Genomic DNA, 21,252 nt, shown 5'->3' with positions numbered 1-21,252 from the left:
AGGGGTGTGTGCTGTGCTGCTATATGAGTGCGAGGGGATGTCGACGCTCGTGGAATCCGCAGATACTGAGAGTATGAAGAGCACGAGTGGCCACATTATGGCATCCCCAACACCTTCAAATCTTTCGCAACACTTTGTAGACAACAAATTTTACCTGCTTGTGGTGATCGGAGAAATCGTCACGGAAGATCACTTGAAATGTGCCATTGCGGAAATCGAAAAAGGTAAGACGATAGATGGGGATGTTTTGGTGTTGGACGTGATTGTGCTGTCGTGTCAGTCGCAGCCACACTACCTATGCAGGCCTTTCAAAGCAGATATTACATTTATTTCTGTGTTGGTTTGAATCGTCTGTCTCTTTTATTGCTGTTTTGTGTTACTTACAATCAACTTTACGCATCTATAGGCTATTACATTGCACGCTATGGCCCACCTGTGATCTCCATCGGCAAATTGACTCGTTTTAAATATTGACAAGTATTGGTGTATTTAAAGGAGTGGACATACTGTAAATGTTATTGCCTTTATGGACCCGCCCCTACATATCTGTGGAATATCTCAAATCAAACAGATGACATCCGTCCACACCTTGGTAGGCTACTACCCTCCCAACTCACCAGGGTCCTCCTCTCCCTGCTATCCATGTAAGCTATTCTTTCGAATGAGCTTTTCTCCTTTTGTAGGCAGTCTACTACTTTTGACTACTTTCTGCCCCCTATTCTACTATCATCATTGCATTGGCAATGTTGTCATACACACGTGGTAGGAGGTCATCTTATTGAACATGACGGGAATGATTCAGCATGTTAGGCTATAGCTTGTCTTAGCTACGTCAATAGCGCAGGTTATTGCTTTTCATGGGATGTGGACCCGTATCGAACTCATGCGTCAACGCGTTTCACCGTTGCAACATTTCTATACATCCATACAATAAATGCATTTAACACAAGCAACCCAACAATACTTTCCAAAAACCGTATTGAATTGCCTCGTAAAGGCTTAACTTTCCCCCCCAAACTCGGGGGAATAGCCCCTGCTTAGGCAAAATGTCCAAATTCTGGTTGTCAATTTCGCACATAGAGGAAATAAAAATGTGTGTCTTGTAAAAAAAGAATAGCTTTGCCTATCTGGCTATTAACCCTGCAGCATCTTAAATCATCCGCCCAGCCCAGCGGGACCATCCCATTCCTGCATCCCGATTTTGCTCATCAGACACCGGCAAGTAGGCGTGGTCAGGTCCGCACTGCGGTCCCTACGGAAAGTCAAAGGGAACGCTATTCAAACAAAAAGGGCGTTTCGGATGTCGCGTTGCGCGTGTCTCGTTTCACCATTGGCTAGATTTTGTATACAGGTGGGAATGACAAGCAGGAACATGGCGAAAGGATTGCGTGTATGGGTGGACTTTCACTTGCAACTTGCAAACAAAGGGAACCTGTAAACGTATGAAAGGGAATCCTTTAACTAGAATCATAGACACTGCTAATCGTGATCACTTTAAAGATCCACGCTCAGCTGAGTGATACTCCTTTGTTGTCAGTAGGGTTAGATTGGTTAGAGACATATTGAACTGACCTGCAGAGAGGCCAGCCTTGCCCATGTCATATAATGTTCTGCCACACCCATTACTTCATCTCTGACCCTGGTCGGCTTCTCTTTTCTCTTGTAATAAACCTGATGCTCTACGACATGGCCTTTTTCTGGTTTCCTCTCAAAGCCAAGGCAAGCTTGCGATCCCACATGGAGATAGACTTTGGACCTTCTACACTGATACAAAACAATGCAAAGAACTGTGCTGGCTGTACAAAGCCTCTCTTGTTATCAGGTTGATGCTAACTCTTAATGCATTTAAATATAGCATAATGTGTATACTATAAATCTTCAGTTTGGCTTTGTATTTTATCTCTCTTCCTCCTACTCCAGTTTACTTTTATAATCATATTATCAGACTCAGATAACACTGCAACGTGGGGAAGGAAAGAGAGGCTGACAAAACCGAAAGCAAGAGACAGGAAGATACAGAGGGGGAGAGTTAGAGAGGCACAGAGAGAAATGGAAAGAGAGAGAGAGAGAGAGACATAAGATGGATGACAAAATAATTCTGGTAACTGTGACTCAGACTGACAGATAGACAAACTCACAGACAGCTGGACAGCATGACCGTCCCTTGGCAGACAGCACTTTATAGATATTTCCTATTATAGATTTTCTCTCGAGCCAAATGGTAAGTGCTTTTTCCAGGCAAGCCCAATGAAATAAATGCGTTTTACCAATTGGAAATAGATATTGGTGGTACTGAGACTCATGAGTTCCCAGACCTGCAGCTTAGATCTTAAATCTATGGGGAATATTGACTGTCCTCCGTGATTGTGCAGCTGCTATTCGGCCTGTCCATTCAGGTGGCAGATGAAGTACCCCAAGCTCATCTTTCTTTCGTTGATCTTGCTCTGATCCCCTCCATCTTGTTTTTGTGTGCTTTGCAGGAATCCGCTCTTGGGACACCAACCTCATCGACTGTAACTTGGACCAGGAGCTGAAGCTATTCGTTTCCAGACACTCAGCACGTTTCTCTGCTGACGTCCGAGGTAAGATTACAGGACACAAACAGCCCACCCACCCAAAGCGGTTTCTGTGAGGGAGTTCTTGTCTTCGGATTCTTATAGACGACATGCCATTCTGTTTTTAATGGTCAAATATGGTCTTAACTTTCTCCACCAAAAATTAAACAATGGGTTTTACAGACCACGGCTAAAGGTTTGTTATAAAAATGACAGTTAAACGTTAACCAATCCACAATACTGACTCTGTTCTACCTTTAGAATACAGTTATAAACCAGCTGTCCTGCAAAGTCAGATCTGTGGGGTTTCCTCATTGAAACTGCACCTATGTAATTCCCTGAAGGGTTCAGTGGTTATTTTGTCAGCTATGCCTGACTGTGCTGTGTCAGCGTGTGCTGAAGCTGCAGATCTTCCTGTGTCCTTATAACAGGGACGGGGAATGTAGCGACAGTCCAGTGATGATACCCACCTAATGAAATAATGACAGTGTCCGGATCTGAGGCGTTGCCCTTGACCATTACCTCACAGGCTTCAGACTGGCTCCCACCCACGCTATGCCAGAATAAACCGGGCCTTCTGCTTTTTTTTTTGTTGCTATAGCGCAGACCACAAGTATGCAGTGTTCATCACAGACAGATGGCTTCTGTCCACGATTGGTTGTCTGTCACTAGAGAGGTACCCTGACTTTGGGATGGAAATGACTGAAACACACAGGTCCTGGTGTCTCCTCCAGTGTTTATCCAGGTACCTTTTAGAAGGGCTGTCTGTGCTGCTGACAGGAATACAGACCCGGCGGAGCCATTTACAGACTATTAGTAACTTCAACTGTGGGTGTGTGACTTTGTCACTGTTTGTCAGTCGGTGTCTTTGTGGTGTGTTTGCGTTGATTTATCTGCACATCCACAATTCTTTTTAAATTCATGCTGAGTTAGGAGCAGTAAGGTCGCCTGGGCAGTATTATGAAAAACGATGTCTTAATAGATCACTTCATTTGTTCCATAAACAGTACATTGACAAATAGACTGTGATTCTCCTCAGATGGAATGTTTACTGGCATTGTTGTCCTCTTGGGTATTCCTCAGAGCTAAACCTGGCCACAGCAGGGATGGGGAACCATTTTGCTTTTACCTGAGTTACTCCGAAAGGTTTTGAATTTAAACCGATGGTGGTCCACTCTGACTGAATAATCTGAATACCAGTCTTGCTCACATTGGTACACTCTCGACTGAATACTCCCTTACACCAACTGTGTACCTTTCCTCTGTGCCCCTCCTTGTTTTTCCCTCTCTGTCCTTCGCCTCCTCCCTCCTCCCTTCCCTTGCTTGTGGTTGCCTTGCAACGCAGCCCAGATGCAGAGGAGTGTCCTGGGTTATTAGCAAGCGCAAACCCCCTGGTGGCGTTTGAGGACAGAGGAGGGTGGGGGGAGGATGGGAGGGAGTGGAGCGAAGGGAGGAGAGGAAGCTGTGTCTAAAGAAGAGGGTGTGATATGGCTAAAACGGCTGGCCCCCAAAAAAACAGAAAGTGAGAGTCAGCGCTACATAAGATGCTCATCTATTATTTCACCTTCTTTCTCTCCCCTTCCCTCACCCTTCTCACTCTCTTTCTATCTATATAAGCTCAAAAGGAAAAACTGTGTAGTAAGCATAATTCAATTTGACAATTGACTGCATTCCATGTTGATCAAGGACCAACCAAGAGTGAATGAGATCAAGTTATTTTCACCTCAGTCTGTATGACTTTACAGTAGGTGCTTGTATCTAGCCTGCATCTTTATGGTTCAACCACACTTATGCTGCATTCTGCATGTTGTTATGTTTCTGAAATGCAATATACTGGTTATAATGTGAGCTCCAGGCAGTGATGGGTCTATTCCTCACTTGTGTGTGTGTGGGTTTAGTAGTACATGACGCCAGGAGGGTGGAGACAGGGAGCTGATAGGAAGGCAGACATGCTGTTTGTCTCTAGTCGTGGGGCGTGCCCTCCATCCCTCCCTCGCTGTCTCTTTCTTTATTTCTCTCTCGTTGCCTTCCTCTTTTTCTCTCTATCTGTACATCTATGGTGCTCTCTGATTCTCTCTTTCTATCCATCCATCCCTCTCTCTCTCTTTCCTCCTCTCCCCCCCACCTCTCTCTCTCTCTCTCTCTCTCTCTCTCTCTCTCTCTCTCTCTCTCTCTCTGAGTACATTCTGGCCCTCTTTAACTTGTCTGTCTGTTAGCCAGGGGCTTTTCCCATTAGCAAAATAATTGTAAATTCTTTCAAGACATACAATTAACTGGAAATGTCTATGGGCAATGTGTACATTGGATCCAATATACAGTTTCCCCTTAAGTAAATTCAGTGATTCTTTTGTTATCCATACATTATCTTAAGGTTAGCTTTGGGTTCTTGTAGGTATTATCACCAGCTTTTAACAAGTAATGTTCATGTCAACCCTAATTCTGAAAGTTGTTTGAAAACATATGGACGGCCTCTGTCTGTTTTTACTGTAAAAACCAACTCCCTAGAGAGACGTTCCTGCTTTACTACAGGAAATCAAAGCCACCAGTTGGTGTTTCCTTTAACACACAGATCAGCCTTTTCTGAGCAGAGGGGAGTCGAGGGAGAGAGGGATGGATGGAGGGATGGAATGAGAGAGGGAGAACGCAATTGCCCGTCTGCTTGATAGATGATATGCTATTCATCATGTTGCGCCAGGCTTCCTCTGTGGGCACTGGGAATCACAGAGCAGTTAAAGAGGTGGGTGGGTGGGTGGGGGGTGGTGAGAAAGAGAGGAGAGAGGGATGGATGGATGGATGAAGAGACAGCTGGTAGAGCCAGGGAGCAGGAGTGGATGCAGGGATGGACAAAGGAAGAGATGAGAGAGGGAGGGAGGGAGGGAGGGAGGGAGGGAGGGAGGGAGGCAGGCAGGCAGGCAGGCAGGCAGGCAGGGAGGGAGGGAGGGAGGGAGGCAGGGAGGGAGGGAGGGAGGGAGGCAGGGAGGGAGGGAGGGAGGGAGGGAGGGAGGGAGGGAGGGAGGGAGGGAGGGAGGGAGGGAGGGAGGGAGGGAGGGAGGGAGGGAGGGAGGGAGGGAGGGAGGGAGGGAGGGAGGGAGGGAGGGAGGGAGGGAGGGAGGGAGGGGAAGAACAGCGGGATGGATGGAGAGAGGAGACCCTCTGTGCCACCCAGGGAGTTAGAAGCAGAGAGCAGATAGCTATAGGATACTGTACATACAGGATGGATTTCCCCCTGCTCTGTCTTTGGTGCAGACGGCAGAGGTGGTTAAAGAGCAGCTGGAGAATCCAAGTCCTCTCTCCCTCAACAACCAATCCACTCAGTCTTCTTCCCTTCCTGTCTTTAGAGGGACAGCACAGCAGATTGAGATCAATAGCAATTAAAACCCAGGGATTATCATGGATGGGGGGGGGGGGGGGGTATTTTTGTGAGAGCCAGGCTGGTCGCTGTAGATTCTGTAGATGTCGAGATAATCTAATGAAGAAACGTGTGATTTATTGCCGGCTGGGTCTTACTGACATGCAATAACGTAGGATGACTATGTTGATTTAGAGATGAGTCATCGAGATGTTCTCGTGAGTGACTTAATCTCATTCACTGGTGGTGCCAAGCAGCACCAGGAAACCCATCAGGGCTGACTGAATGAGCAGCTGTCAGTACTGTAAATGACCTGTGCTTCAACACGACAGTCAAGGAGTGTGGGTTTGAGTGAATGTTTTGCTCGGTGTGGTGCGTGTGTCAGAGAGAGAACAATAGAGAGTGTGTGTGTTTGAGTGAATGTTGGTGCGTGTACTATAGTCGGTGACGGAGAGATTTTGTCTATGGGTGCATCAGAGAGGGGAGACAAGGTGACTTTGGTGACATTGTACACGTCGCCCAGGGCCAGCTCAGAGGACGTGAACGTCCAGGGGAGGGAAAGCCACAGAAAAAGGGAAGGGAACGAGGGAATGACAAAATGAAAAGATGACAAGATGGCAGGAAGCCAAGAGACAGATGCAGATGAAAGGAGAAGGGAAGGATTGCAAATTGACAGCTGATTTAACACACATTCAGGTTTATTTTGAACAACAAATAGAGAGTCTGGGTTTCCTGGCTCTGGTTTGATCTCTTTTCAGTCGTTAATAAAATGGAGGTCTCTCGGGTTCATTGGTTTATTAGTCGTGGAAAAAACCCAACCCCAAAAAAGAAAAATGATGGTAGCTTTCTGCTCAATCAGAAGGATAATAGGCAGCCATGCATGCCACATTATGGGTAGAGGGAGGTGTGCTGTGCTTAAGGTCCTTCTACCCACCAAGGTAATTGTCAGAAGGTCAGACAAGCTCCAGTGCACACACGCGCCCACCTACACACACACACACACACACACACCACACACACACACACATACACACACCACACACAAACCACATACACACACACCACACACACACCACACACACACCACATACATACAAACATACACACACACACACCACACACACACACACACACACACACACACACCACACACACACCACATACATACACACACACACCACACACCACACACCACACACACACACACCACATACATACATACACACACACACACCACACACACACACACACCACACACACACGCTCCCCCTCTCAGAAACACCCATGCATAGCCTCACACGCGCAGACACTCATGCACACATGCAGGGAGGAACAGCCGCTTGCCACCACTACATTAAGGTTACATCCATGATTTGGGTTTACGATCACCATAGGCTGTGCTTAGGAGGGTTTGCCACTGGTGCTGGATTTACACAGTTTTGCAGGAAACTTTCCTGGGACTGCGTTATACTTGTGGATGCCGGCATGGTGACAAACAGAGGTCTCTCTGTCCTATAAAGATAAGTAAAGTAGGCCAGTAACAAAAGAGGGATGATCTACATAGAGAGCAACATCCACCTTCCCTCCCAGAGTGTGCTCTTCTCCTAGCGAGACAGTGGGAACAGCTGGAGGAACGCGCTGTGACTACTTTACCTGTGACCGTATATTAGAGAGGCAGTTAAAGCTGCTTCCGTCAGTCTCTTCCTCACAAAGACCCATAGATGTTGCCAGGTCTGCAGATCGATCCCCCGGCACAGAGAAGGGCCTCTCCCCAGGGGGTGTTCTCAGTCATATATCTGATGATGTGCTCTTACGCAGGGCTTTCATCAGTGCCGAGTGCCCGTGGAAAAATGGCTCGGGAGTTGGAACTGAACCTCAGCTGAACCTCACGGTGTGTTCCTCCCCCTCTATGGTGCCCCCCACCCCCCACCCCTTTCATCCTCGGTCTGTTGTTCAGATCGTTGTGTCGTAAACTTGAGTTGAGTTGTAGGCCTGAATGCCACATCTGGGAGGTTAGGGAGAACATTCTGGTTACACAAAGTACCTGCTAATAAAAAATGGTTTTATTTACAATTACCAGTTGAAATACAATAGTGAGTGGATGGAGGGATGGCTGGGTGGGTGGGTGGTTGGGTTCCAGCAAAGTGCTCATCTTCAGTGATGAAACAGCAGGGTTAATGACTACAGGGGTTTGTGCCACGCATCTGTTGTATGAAATATGCATGGAGGAATCAGCCCTACAGTCAGATAGCTACTGCAGTACCATGTCTCCAGTGACCAGACACGCTCTCTCCCCCTTTTCCCCTTTACACTTTTAGTTCATGCAGACAGAACGACAGAAACGAGCTTTCTGTCGTTCCGTTTGCATGTCTACTTCTCTCCTCCCCTCTCCGCTTATCTGTGAAAATCGCATCACCCCAAACTCTCTCAGTACTCTTTTATACTCTTAGTTGACTGTGCTCTTCAATGCTGTGTTTGTTAGTGATGGGTGCTGTTTTCAATGCTGTGTTTGTTAATGACGGGTGCTGTCAATACAGTGTTTGTTCTTTTACTGTTCGGTTGTTACTGTCACATGATATCACATGATCATAATACAGCATGAAGTGTTTCATTCCAAAAGGCTGCATCTGCTGCTATTAAAAAAGTAAAATAAAAGATTTACAATTTATCAGGCAAAAATACCTACTGTATATTTTTCTAGCATATGCATATTGCTACAATAATAATATAATATTTGACCATTTTTCTCCTCTTGTTTACTACGGGGTCTGCGGGTGAATAATGATGCTGTAGTTAGCCTCCCAGTGTGGGGCCACCACCTGGACCATCTCATCCACACTGGAGAGCTCAACCACACACACACACACACACTCACCCATGTTTGCATAGCCCGACACACACACACAGTCTTTATTGTTTTTGATCAATATCTCCTTTTTGTTACTTCCCAGTTAGAATCTGAATGAGGCCTACACTGGGACTAAATCTGATTATGCCTGTGCAATTGGTACTTTCGCAACTGAACTGAAGAATAGGACCAATTTGACTTGGAGTTGTAAAATGTATCGGACCCCCGTGTTTCAGATACACTAGTCTCTTCAGCCCTTGTGAGTTTTTTAGTGGAATTACATTGTTGATGGATCGCCTCATCCCTGAATTGACAGTTTGATTGGATGGAGACAAAGGTATTGCGTTGTCAGTCAATATAACCCTCTCGCTCACTTTATGAAAATGAGGACTGAACCAGAGAAATATGGTCTTGTAACAAATGGATTTGTACACCACCGTAACAGAATCTCGCTGGCTATTCTCGCTAGATACTCTCTCTCCCCCAGTCGGGTCCTGGTTATTTTATGACAGTGATTAAGGCCAGCGTTCTGGTGAGAACATTAACATTTACAAAGTCTCATTAGCACTGTCAGAACATCCGCCTCTAAGCAGTCTGATTCATTAGTCTACACCCCGCTTGAGAGAAAGAGAGGAAGGAAAAGATAGAGAGAATTGAAGATAAAGGGAGGTAAATACAGATTAAAGAAGAAATGATAGAAGACTGAACAGCCTATATTTAATGCATAATATAGATATCATAACAGGTTACTTCTGTGTTCCCTGTCGTTGACCCGTGTGAGTGAGGGGTCAGGGTTGAGGGAGTGGTGACAGGGTCAGATGAAGGGAACTTGTTGACAAAATAAACATGTTCATCCACAAAGATGTGAGCTTGGTGCCCAGAGACCAGGAACATAAATCAGTGTCTTTGGTTGCCAGACATGCTAGACTGACTTGACAGGACAACCCCATCTATCATCTACTAGATCTCTGTATGTCCAGAAAAGATGGCTTCGAAGCTGTTTCACTGTTGTTATGAATGACTTTTTTGTAGTCTCTTTTGATTATTGTCAAAAAACCAATGATTTGATTCTTTTTTCGTATTGTGCGTGGGATTTCAGGACAAAGAATTCTTCACCACAAAAGCAATGTCCTGGAGACGGTTGTGCTTATAAACCCTTCTGATGAAGCCGTCTGCACCGAGGTAAGAGAACTAGAGAGACCTACAAACACAGCTACTCTGAGTTATCACTGTTACGCACTCCTATTACCATTCTTTTCTATTTCTGAGTTTCACCCCCCCCCACACACAAACATAGACACCAACGACCCATTAGAAGTCTTGACGGACACTTTAATTCACACACATTTTACGGCTCAACCAACTGCATCTTTAAAGGACTGTTCAACACACTTAATTGGACAATTATCCTGCCAGGTTATGCAAAATAGCCTTTGTTCTCTCTCTCTCTCTCTCTCTCTCTCTCTCTCTCTCTCTCTCTCTCTCTCTCTCTCTCTCGTGTGTATTAGAACATACAGTCATAGCAATAAGATGCTCTACTGAGGAGGCCTCTGCCCTAGTTACAGCCAGAGGTCTAACAACAAAAGACAACTTACACAAACCTCTGTTTCTTGAACCTTTTTAACATTATAGTACAGCTTTTAAAAGCATTCTGTAAAAATCAATAGCTGACATACAGAGAGCAAGCGAGGACGGGTGCCAGTTAGAAAAGGGGCACCACTCTCCTTTTCACTTTTCACCACACCACACCCATCCCCCGCAGTTGAGCAGTGTCTGCATCAAACTGTGTCTGTATCAAACTGTGCATTAATAACATTTCAGTGCCGCAGGTTTGACCCTGGCCAGGGGCCCGGAACAGTCTATGCTGCTGAAGTGGAGAAAGCACTTTTACTTTGAACACGAGAGACAAAGAGCCAGAGAAAGAGAGATGGGTAGAGAAATAGAGAGAGGGTGGGGTGAGGTAGGGTGGCGAGGGGTGGGGGGGGGGACGGGGGGGACGGGGGGGACGGGGGGATGGGTGAAGCTAATTATCTAATGGTTTCGCCTGAAGTGAATTTGGTGACATTTCTATTCGGCAACAGCAATGAAAGCTAATTGGTTAGTGGCATACTGCACTTTAGACAGTGTTCATCAAGTCTGCTTCGTTAGATAGCTATGATTTAATAATGTGATTTGAGTTCTGTCTCATTTGAAATTAGTGTATTGGATGAATACCATCATATATCCCTTTGTGTCATGCATAGGCTCGTCTCATGATCTCAGACACGGCCCGACAGAAACTACTGGTCCTCTCAGGGCAATGCTTCGAAAACACAGGGGAGCTCATTCTACAGGCTGGCTCTTTTTCTTTCTTTAACTTCATAGACATATTTACCGACCAAGAGGTGAGTTGATTAGTCTTTGTGAGTCTTTTTGTTTAAGAGCTTAATACACAATACATATCTAAAACAAATAATTATACAATATGAAGTATATTCATGTTATCTCTCTCTCTTTTCCACTTTCTCTCTCTTGCTCGCTCTCTCTCTTATCTAGCTTGGGGAATTGCTTAGCACCATACATCCAGCCAACAAAGCAAGCCTGACTGTGTACTGCCCCGAGCAAGGCGACTGGAAAAACTCAAACTTGGACAAACACAACTTACAAGACTTCATCAACATTAAACTGAATTCCCCTCTGATCCTCCCTGAGATGGAGGGTCTATCTGAGTTCACAGAGTACCTGTCTGAGTCTGTGGAGATCCCTTCTCCTTTCGACATGCTGGAGCCACCCACCTCCGGGGGATTCCTCAAGCTCTCCAAGCCCTGCTGTTACATCTTCCCTGGAGGCCGAGGTGACTCTGCACTTTTCGCTGTAAACGGCTTCAACATGCTGATCAACGGCGGCTCGGACCGGAAGGCCTGCTTTTGGAAGCTAGTGAGACACTTAGACAGGGTTGACTCCATCCTCCTGACCCACATTGGAGACGACAACCTGCCAGGCATCAACAGCATGCTGCTTAGAAAGGTGGCCGAACTGGAGGAGGAGCAGTCACAGGGGTCCTCTGCCACTGGTGACTGGGTCAAGAACATGATCTCTCCAGACATCGGTGTTATGTTCCTCAACATTCCAGAGAATCTTGGGAACCCGGAACCCGACTTCAGGGTGCGGAAGAACGTGGAAGAGGCGGCTTTCACCCTGCAGTACGTCCACAAGCTGTCACTGAGGACAGAGTCTCTGCAGAGACCTGTGGGAAACACCATTGAACCAATTATACTGTTTCAGAAGATGGGTGTGGGCAAGTTGGAAATGTATGTGCTGAACCCATCCAAGAACAGCAAAGAGATGCAGAACTTTATGAAAAACTGGACGGGCAGTGAGAAAGACAAGGCATCCATCTTGCTACCAAATGGAAAGGAATCCGAGCTCCCTGTGTCCTATTTGACTTCCATCTCTTCATTGATTGTATGGCATCCATCTAACCCCTCAGAAAAGATTGTTCGCGTTTTGTTTCCTGGTAATGCAACTCAGTATAACATCCTCGAAGGTTTAGAGAAACTGAAACAGTTAGATTTCTTGAAGCAGCCAGTTGTCACCCAGAAAGAGCTAACCTCCAATATGGCTCCATCGCTAAAGCAAGCAAAGTTAAAACACAAAACAGACAGCAAGGAGAGTCTGCAGTCAACCTCACGACCGTCACCAAGCAGAAGCCTCCGGAAGGAGTCTAAGGAGGAGGCTACTGGAAAGGTGAAAACAGATGCAGAGTCATCCCAGGAGAAAACACAGAAGGTAGAGAAGAAAGAGATAACTTTGGTAAAAAAGGAGAAAGCAAAGGTTCCAGAAAAAGAGGCTAAAGCAAAAGTAGAGCAAGCACCTCAAAATGAAACTCCGGAGAAAAAGAAAGCTGAAATGAAGCCCAAAGTTGCAAAGGAGAAGATTGTTAAGCGGGAGCCGAAGAAATTGGTGGAAAAGAAAATTGTTGACAAAGAAGCAAATAAAGAATTGGTGAAGAAAGATGAGAAGTCAATACCCAAAAAAGAAGAAAAGCCTAAAAGGGAAGAGAAGGTAAAGAAAGAGGATGTGAAAAAAGACATAAAAAGAGACTTCAGGAGAGATTCCCCCATGAAGGAGAGGAAAGAGTTGAAGCAGGAGCAAAAGAAAGAAGACCTCAAGAAAGACACAAAGAAGCCTTCAAAGGATGCAAAGAAAACACCGTCTGCTCTGGGTGAAGGAAAGAAACTGATGCCAAAAGCCAAACCTATGAAAAAAGAAGACGCCTTAAAGAAAGACATTGGCAGCCCATCCAAATCCAAAGACAAGGCAAAGTTAAAAGTTCTTAAGAAGGACACCAAGTCAGTGGATGCCAAGTCTGTGACAGGAACTGCGGCTGTCGCTGTGGCTGCGGCTGCGGCTGCGGCTGTGGCTGCTGCCCCTTGCGCTACACAGGCTTTGGAGATCGAGCGATCCCTCATGTCATCTCCAGAGGACCTTACCAAGGACTTTGAGGAGCTCAAAGCAGAGGATATAGTCGAAGATGACGCCACAATGCCCCACGCTAAGCAGGCAGAAGAAGAGGAAGGGGTGCTGATCCAGCGTGAGGAGGTCCTGTTGTTCAAGGAGTCTCCGGAGGCAGCTGAGTCCGTGGACGAAGGGATCACCACCACAGAGGCGGAGGGCGAGAGTGGGGAGACTCCGGAGGAGCAGGAGCACAAGGGCAAGATCAACGGCAGTGGGAGTGAGAAGTTTGAAGACGAGGGTACAGGATTGGAGGAGGCATCCGAGACCGGGGACTACGAGGAGAAGGGAGAGGTGGGGGAAGTTGACGAGCCCAGGGGGAGAGAGACGGTTGCTGAAGAGAGAACCGGACCTGGGTACGAGGAAACGGAGTCCGAGGACGAGGGAGCGGAAGTCCAAGAGTATGATACCGATCTGAACAGGAACGAAAAGCAGACAGAGATGGAGAGTTTATTGGTGGCCACCACCACCACCCCCCAGAAGACATCTGATCTAGTGTCCCCTGTCGCATCCATCCATGACGAGACGCTCCCTGCTGAGTGTGAGATGCCCTCTGACGACGAGAACAGAGAGGAACCACCAGAGGAATACACCACGTCCGGTCACACTCTGTCAACAATCGAGATTTCCAGTGTGCCAACCCCCATGGATGAGATGTCCACACCCAGGGACATCATGAGTGACGAGACTACCAACGATGAGACCGATTCCCCTTCCCAGGACTTTGTCAGGTTCGGAGGCTGCATGTCAGTGGACGTAGACAGGAAGAGGCTCTCCCCTCTCCAGGATGGTGATGAGTCCAACAGCTCAAAGAGTGGCCTCACTGAAGGTCGGGACTACCATGCTTCGGCTTCCACGATATCTCCTCCATCATCATTGGAAGAGGACAAGTCTTGTAAGGAGTTTCCTCGTGAAGAGAGAGATGGAGGGTCCCTGTCAGACCTACATGGCCTTGACTCAACCAGACTCAGCTCTCTGTCTACCACTTCACCTCTCATTCGCTCTCCCTCAGGGGATCACAATGGGCTGTTTGACTCCACCCCATCAAGGTTTGCTGCACCCATTGAACTGTGCACCACCCTCACAGGAGCCTCAACGGGTGTGGCAGAGTCCTCCAACAGTCCAGATGACAAGACCCTGGAAGGAAACACCTCACCTCAGTCCTCTGGCCATACACCTTATTATCAGTCCCCTGTGGATGAGAAAGCTGGCGCCATACCTCCTGAATCCAGGACCAACGCCCCTCAGGGGCCCATTATTGTGGAAGTAACCAGTGATAAGGAGGACTCCCCTTGCAGAATCAGCCACATGGATGAGCCAGTGCCAGACCACTCCTCTACCATAGAGAGGGTTCTGTCTCCAGAGAAAAGCCCCCCGCCTACAGGGGCTGACTCTCCAACCAAGTCAGGGAAGTCCCATTTCGACTTGGATCATGTGTCAATCAACTCAGGTCTTGTGGACAAAAAGAATAATGTAGTTAGCGATGGTAGTTCAGCAGCTTGCTCAAGGCAAGAATCAGACACCAACCCCTTTGCGGGTTTCAAAGAAGAGAGTAAGATGTCTATATCGGAAGGGACCACATCAGACAAATCAGGCACGCCTGTCGATGAGGCTGTGGCCGAGGACACGTTCTCCCACTTAGCTTCTGCTTCCACAGCCTCCCTGGCAACCAGCTCCCTCCCAGAACCCGCCACCGACTCCCGCTCCCTCCATGCTGAAGTGGGGTCCCCTCACTCCACTGAGGTGGACGACTCGCTGTCTGTGTCCGTGGTTCAGACCCCCACCACTTTCCAGGACACTGAGGGATCCCCCACCAAAGAGGACAGCCCCAGACCAATGTCCATCTCTCCAGACATCTCACCAAAGACAGCCAAGACCCAGGAGCCCAAGTCCCCGGAGCAGTCCACCATTTCAGTAGATTTTTGCCAGGACTCCCCAGACCATTCTCTGGCTTTGGACTTCAGTAAACAATCACCAGAGCATGTGTCCTCGTCTGGACCAGGCAGCCTGAGGGCCACGGAGAATGGGCCAACTGAGGTGGACTACAGTCCCTCAGAGGGCTCCGATCTAAGGCAAGCTGAGCGGAGCCATTCCACAGTTGAGAAACCCATGCTCTTCAGAGACACAGACTCCACCCGTGCCCTCTCCGCCTCCCCCTCTGATGCCTCCCAATCGACACCCTCTGTCACCACACCCTGCCAAATGCAGGAGATGGACAAGTCCCCTTCAACTCCAAAAGCAGCTTCGCCTTCCTCCTACGCCCACTTCTCGCCGAAAGCAGCAGAAGCCGAGACAAATCCTTTCAAATGTGGCGAGTCCAAATCTCCCATGAGCCCCAAAATTCCCTCCCCATCGTACCTTCCCCTCTCCTCCAATCTGTCGGACTATCAGAAATGTGCTGGAGGCTCCAAGGGCTCGGACTCCTCCAAGAACAGCCCGTCCTCTCAGTCCAGGACGGATGTGGATCTGTGTCTGGTCACCTCCTGCGAGTACCGCCACCCCAAGACGGAGTTGTCCCCGTCCTTCATCAACCCTAGCCCCCTGGAATACTTCATGAATGAGGAGGAAAAAGAGAAGGAAGACGTCCTGGCCAAGGCAGGTGGAGGACCACCTCCCCCGGGGGGGAAACTCTGTGCCAAGCAGTGTGAGGAGACCCCCCCCACCTCCATAAGTGAGTCTGCTCCATCTCAAACGGACTCAGACGTACCTCCTGGTACCGAGGAATGCCCCTCCATCACAGCAGACGCTAACATCGACTCCGAGGATGACTCCGAGACCCTCCCCACGGACAGGACCCTAACCTTCAGACACCCGGACCCTCACCCGGCAGCAGCCAAGGACTCAGCTCCCGCCCCGGCCCGCCCAGATGTCTGCATGGTGGACCCTGAGGCTGCAGCGGCCCCTGAGAACAACCAGAGCCAGGATCTAAAGATGGAGGGAAAGGAGACACCCAAAAAGAAGAAGCTGACCAAGACAAAGTCCTCCTCACCGGCCAGGAAGAGTGGCCTCTCCAAGGTCAAGGATATGAAAACAGCCTCTCCCAAGAAGGGCACAGGCGAGGGCAAAGACGCCAAAAATGCAACTAATACCTCTGCGTCCAGGGGTGTAAAAAGTGCCACATCTGGTAAGCCCTTGTTCCTCTGTAAATATTCATGTCATTGTCTGTTTACATAAATTGATGTTTTTGAAACACTGTAGCAGTGTCTAAGCACAGCGCATATCTGTGTCTTAAGGGTTAGGCAGTGGCAAGGCCACAAGTGTGCCATCCGTCCCAAACTGCCCACCCATGTACATGGATCTGGTGTACATACCTAACCACTGCAATGCAAAGAACGTCGATGCCGAGTTCTTCAAGCGCGTCCGCTCATCGTACTATGTGGTCAGTGGCAATGACCAGGCGACCCAGGAGCCCAGCAAGGCAGTTCTGAACTCTCTCCTGGAGGGGAAGGCCCAGTGGGGTAACAACATGCAGGTACTGGCACTAAACTCCTAGATTCAAATATGTTTTCTTCTTCAGAATTGCACCTTTTTGTTATAGGCAGGGATATACAAAGAAATGTAATAATAATAATAATAATAATAAGTATTTATGTCCAAAACCCACCTCTGTTTGTGTGTCAGGTGACCTTGATCCCGACCCATGACTCGGAGGTGATGAGAGAGTGGTACCAGGACACCCACGACCAGCAGCAGGACCTCAACATCATGGTCCTGGCCTCCAGTAGCACGGTGGTCATGCAGGATGAGTCTTTCCCTGCTTGCAAGATTGAGCTGTAAGCCCATACTCTCCTGGTCAGGACATTACAACACCAATACATTTGCAGATAGTGGACCATGCTGTTAATTGGACAGGGGTTGGAGCAGGGACAGATGTATATGGAGTTGGTACATATAACTATAAAAAAGTGTCATTTCCGTAAAGGCTTTTTAGCCTTTCAGAAGTGGTTCAAAGATATGGATAAACAAAACTATAAAGGCTAATATTAGTTAATGAAGACATAAAAGCTCAGTCTATATGATCTTTGTGGGCTCTTGAAAAATTTTCAATATTATAAATTGTCCTATAGCCTCAAAGTATAATGTGACTGGACAAGGCTTCATAGTCCCTTGATTAATAGTGCTTATTGCATAAATGCATTTTCTCAAAAAATTCCTCTAGCATTAACCTCCTTTATCTGTTCCGTTCCTTTTAAACAGTAAATATAAAATATAAAAACATTCCCGATCCAGTCTGGGACTGATCCATTAGATGAGATGTTTCTGCTATGGTACTGTCTACCTTGGCTATCTTCAAATATGTGAACACAGCATGCAAATACTGTTAATATTGGAGCTAACATGTACAAGTTGGTAAGCAACACCTCAGGCCACTGAATATAAAATATAATGTCCATTCCCATGAAAATATCTCACCTATATGATGGATTAGACATCGATGAAAACACCAAAGGATAGATAACACTCAATCTGTAACTGCCTTAGAGAGAAAAGGAATGAATGTAAAAGAAGATTGACGCCCTTAAACAGATGACATGAAGTAGGTACTGTAGGTAATTAGATTAGAAAATGACACACTTTAAAGTTCATCCCATACTGAGGTGTGGCTTCTAGGTGTCAAACGAGTGGAAATCTTTTCTTCCTTGTGATTAGGCTGCATGCAAGGAATCTAGGACTATTCTTCTCAACATGTGTCTGTAACTCAGATATGGTGTTGGGGTACAACTGTCAAGCTCATCTGGTTCCCTTTTTTCTGTTTTCACGTTTTGCACAGAGGGAGATATAAGCCGTCTGTCTGGATTGATCATTATCGTTGATATTTATTTAACTTATTTATTATTGATTATGAAGCTTCTATAGCCGTGTCCCTTGAAGGAGTAAATATTCCTTGTGGGGGGATTGTTTAATGCAATGTCAAACCCTGCATTAGAATAAAATGTGTTTTGCAACGTGTGTAATTCTTTTGTCGCCCAAAATTGACAATTATTTATGTCCAACTTTTCAAGCTTTGTTAAACATGAATGATGTCCTTGTCATTTAACTTTTGTTGTTTAACTTATTGATTGATATTGATGCTAAAGCATATAATAGCTGGAAACCAGAGTGGTCAATCACCCCAGTTGTATTCTGTGAATTCAGAAGTCGAACCGCGGAGACTGCTTGAATGTGCCACATATGTTCAAGCTTGTGAAGCGAGATACTTTCTTAAAAGTTTCTGTTTTTCTAAAATACTGTACTATAATTATAAATAGCTTTGTGGCAGAGTGAATGGTTGAAATTGATTGTGCATGAGTCATGAAATACATGAAGCTCTTCATTGTTTTTATTAAATTACAGGGTTATCTTTCTTTCAACTGCCAATAAGAACTGCAATGCAAGGCTTGGCTCATAAATGAAAAAATGGAAATGGGAAATATATCTCAAGCTTTGTATTAGTCTTTGGATTTGGGCAGGATGTACCTTTTAAACCAAACAACATTGGTGTCTGACATGAACCTTGAAAGAAGAGTGACTGTTGTCTGTAAGAACTTGCTTACAATGGCGTGAAAGACATAAGATGAAAGACACTACAAAACAGCTTTCTTAACACAGATCATACTTAGTCCTGGACCAAGAAGCCCTTTAAATGGAGAATCTCCTTTGAGATGTTTTTTAGTCTTGTACTATGGCTTAATCTGTGCCTGGTAAATAGACCCAATGAAGCCCATATAGACAACCTCCTACTGAAACATGACTGAAACCATACCAAACACCAACAAACGACTGAAACCAACCACAACCGTGACAGACCATTCATGGAGACATGACTTAAAACAGTTGCTGTTTATGTTCAATATAATTGAGTAAGTCTGACAGGCAAATCATGTAGTACCAGACCACACCGTAGTCCAGTAGACCTGTTCCATTCTGCAAGTGTAACCGTGATCGCAAGCATGACCATCCCGCACTTAAAAAACACAAACTTCAATGACTTAACCACAAACACATTCTCTCCTCTACTTCCTCTGTACCACATCTCACTGATCTTTTCTATCACTTCTCTCTCTGTCTTTCTCTCTCTCTCTCTCTCTCTCTCTCTCTCTCTCTCTCTCTCTCTCTCTCTCTCTCTCTCTCTCTCTCTCTTTGTTTTTTGGGTGATTGTTAGAAATGTATGTAAGCAGCTGTGTGGTTTATCTGTCTTGTGATTGTACATCCTCCTCCTCCTCCCTTTTCCGGACTCATGTCTAGCATAGTAATTAGTTTAAGTGAAAGTATTACTATTAGTGCTTTTCTGACGTTTGTGTGCAATATCTCCTCTGCCCCCATATGGGCCATTTGATGTAAAGGGAACCACTATTAAAAAGGACACCTTTAAAAAAAGGAGCCACAATAAAGATCGTTGTGGAAAATAACAGATTTGTCTCTCTGAATTTGTGATTGACTGATCATCATTTACTGTATAAACATGAATTGTCCTTTGAAGTGTTTTTCTGTGCATAAAAAATAACACTGATTACTTAAAACAATGGCAATTCAGGTGTTTCATCAAAATTCTCAGGGGGTTGTATAGTTTTAGCTGGTGTCAATTGCATAGTCCGGTCATACCTAACTGGCTGCATAAAATTGATAAGAGTTAGATATTTTTTTACAAAGATGACTTACTTCCTGATTTTACATCATTTAAATCAAATTGAAGCCAACCCTGGCAGCCATAATGCTGATTCTAAGGCTGTCTGTGAGGCTGGCTGGCTGCTCTAATATCTGTCTTTGTAGCTTGCAGGTTGGTTGTTGTCTGTCTAGGTTAGGTTTTCACACTGATGCCATGTCTGTCTGGGTTAGGGTTGTTATTAGACTGTAAAAGACAACAGTGCTCCAGGAAGACAGAAGTTTCTCTCAGCCTCCAGAGTGACTTGTGGCCCTGAAAGCCAGACAGGCCAGAGAAAGGATTTATTGGTCCAGAGAGAGAGAGCTTGAGGCGGGGGGAGGCTGCGGTTGGAAGAGAATCTGAGGTTGGGGGGAGATTGGCTGAGGCAGTTAGAGGCAGTGAGAGAGGCTGAGGCTGGAGGGAGATTGACTGAGGCAGTGAGAGGCAGTGAGAGAGGCTGAGGCTGGAGGGAGATTGACTGAGGCAGTGAGAGAGGCTAAGGCTGGAGGGAGATTGACTGAGGCAGTGAGAGAGGCTGAAGCAGTGAGAGAGGCTGAGGCAGTGAGAGAGGCTAAGGCTGGAGGGAGCGATGCTCACTGAGACAGTTCCCTGTCACCACAGTAAAATGAAACTAGGTGCAAGTCAAAGTCCTCGTTTTTTCCAATCAGATGCTGCATATTATGTAATAGCCTAGGTGGCAGCATTCAAATGTGGATGGTTCATACAGTTTATTTATTAATTATTTGGTTAATTATATAGATGATCTGCAGGGTGAAAATATGTTTTTTTATGAATATGACCATGGAACTGTAACAAATGTTGGCCTATTTCCCAATAGGCCTACATTATATTTTTGTGATATTATGTTGGGCTAACAGACTTTGTAAAGCAGCTCATCTAAAATGCTTGAAGTATGCAAATGTGGGAACAACGCCATTAAACCAAATATGAGTGGATTACACTTACATCACTGAAAACGAATTATCCGTGACTTCTGTCTTAGGTGAAGAGGGTATATTATACTATAGCCTTGGCCTACCTGTAAATGCTCAGAATTAATTCTATGGTGTCTAATAGTTAAAGTGTAATTGACCTTAATAATATAATATAGAATTATATATTCATAATACAATTATATAATAGCCTATATAAACTCTATATAAAATTTTGATGGTGTTCCAACAGCCAGAATCTCTTTAGAACAGGCAACGGCAGTGGAGTAATTGAATCGGTGGCTAACAATACCAGTTTGAGTGGGGACATTTACTGATGATGGTGCACCCCAGGCTCTTTCCAAAACTCAGACATTCGACAGAGCACACGGGGATAAATCAAAGAGCGTGGACGCAGCAGCCGCTAGCTGATGGCAGAACTTGGCAGTTTG

At 46.1% G+C, this 21,252-nt stretch overlaps 1 protein-coding gene across 1 annotated transcript; it reads left to right on the top strand.

Annotated features, from left to right (window-relative positions):
• map1b (microtubule-associated protein 1B) lies at positions 1 to 19,635 on the top strand. Its single transcript, XM_084687276.1, has 7 exons — positions 1 to 224; positions 2,481 to 2,582; positions 9,852 to 9,934; positions 10,996 to 11,136; positions 11,288 to 16,370; positions 16,480 to 16,718; positions 16,868 to 19,635. Exons 1-7 carry the CDS (start codon positions 38 to 40, stop codon positions 17,021 to 17,023), a joined length of 5,991 nt encoding a protein of 1,996 aa, XP_084543402.1. The 5' UTR covers positions 1 to 37; the 3' UTR covers positions 17,024 to 19,635.
• The last annotated feature ends 1,617 nt before the right edge of the window (positions 19,636 to 21,252 follow it).

This window comes from Hypomesus nipponensis, chromosome 22 (genome assembly GCF_054491055.1).
Source record: "Hypomesus nipponensis isolate SF chromosome 22, ASM5449105v1, whole genome shotgun sequence".
NCBI classification, from domain to species: domain Eukaryota; kingdom Metazoa; phylum Chordata; class Actinopteri; order Osmeriformes; family Osmeridae; genus Hypomesus; species Hypomesus nipponensis.
Note: the sequence above shows the minus strand (reverse complement) of the source record. Positions and strands in the feature narration are given on the sequence as shown.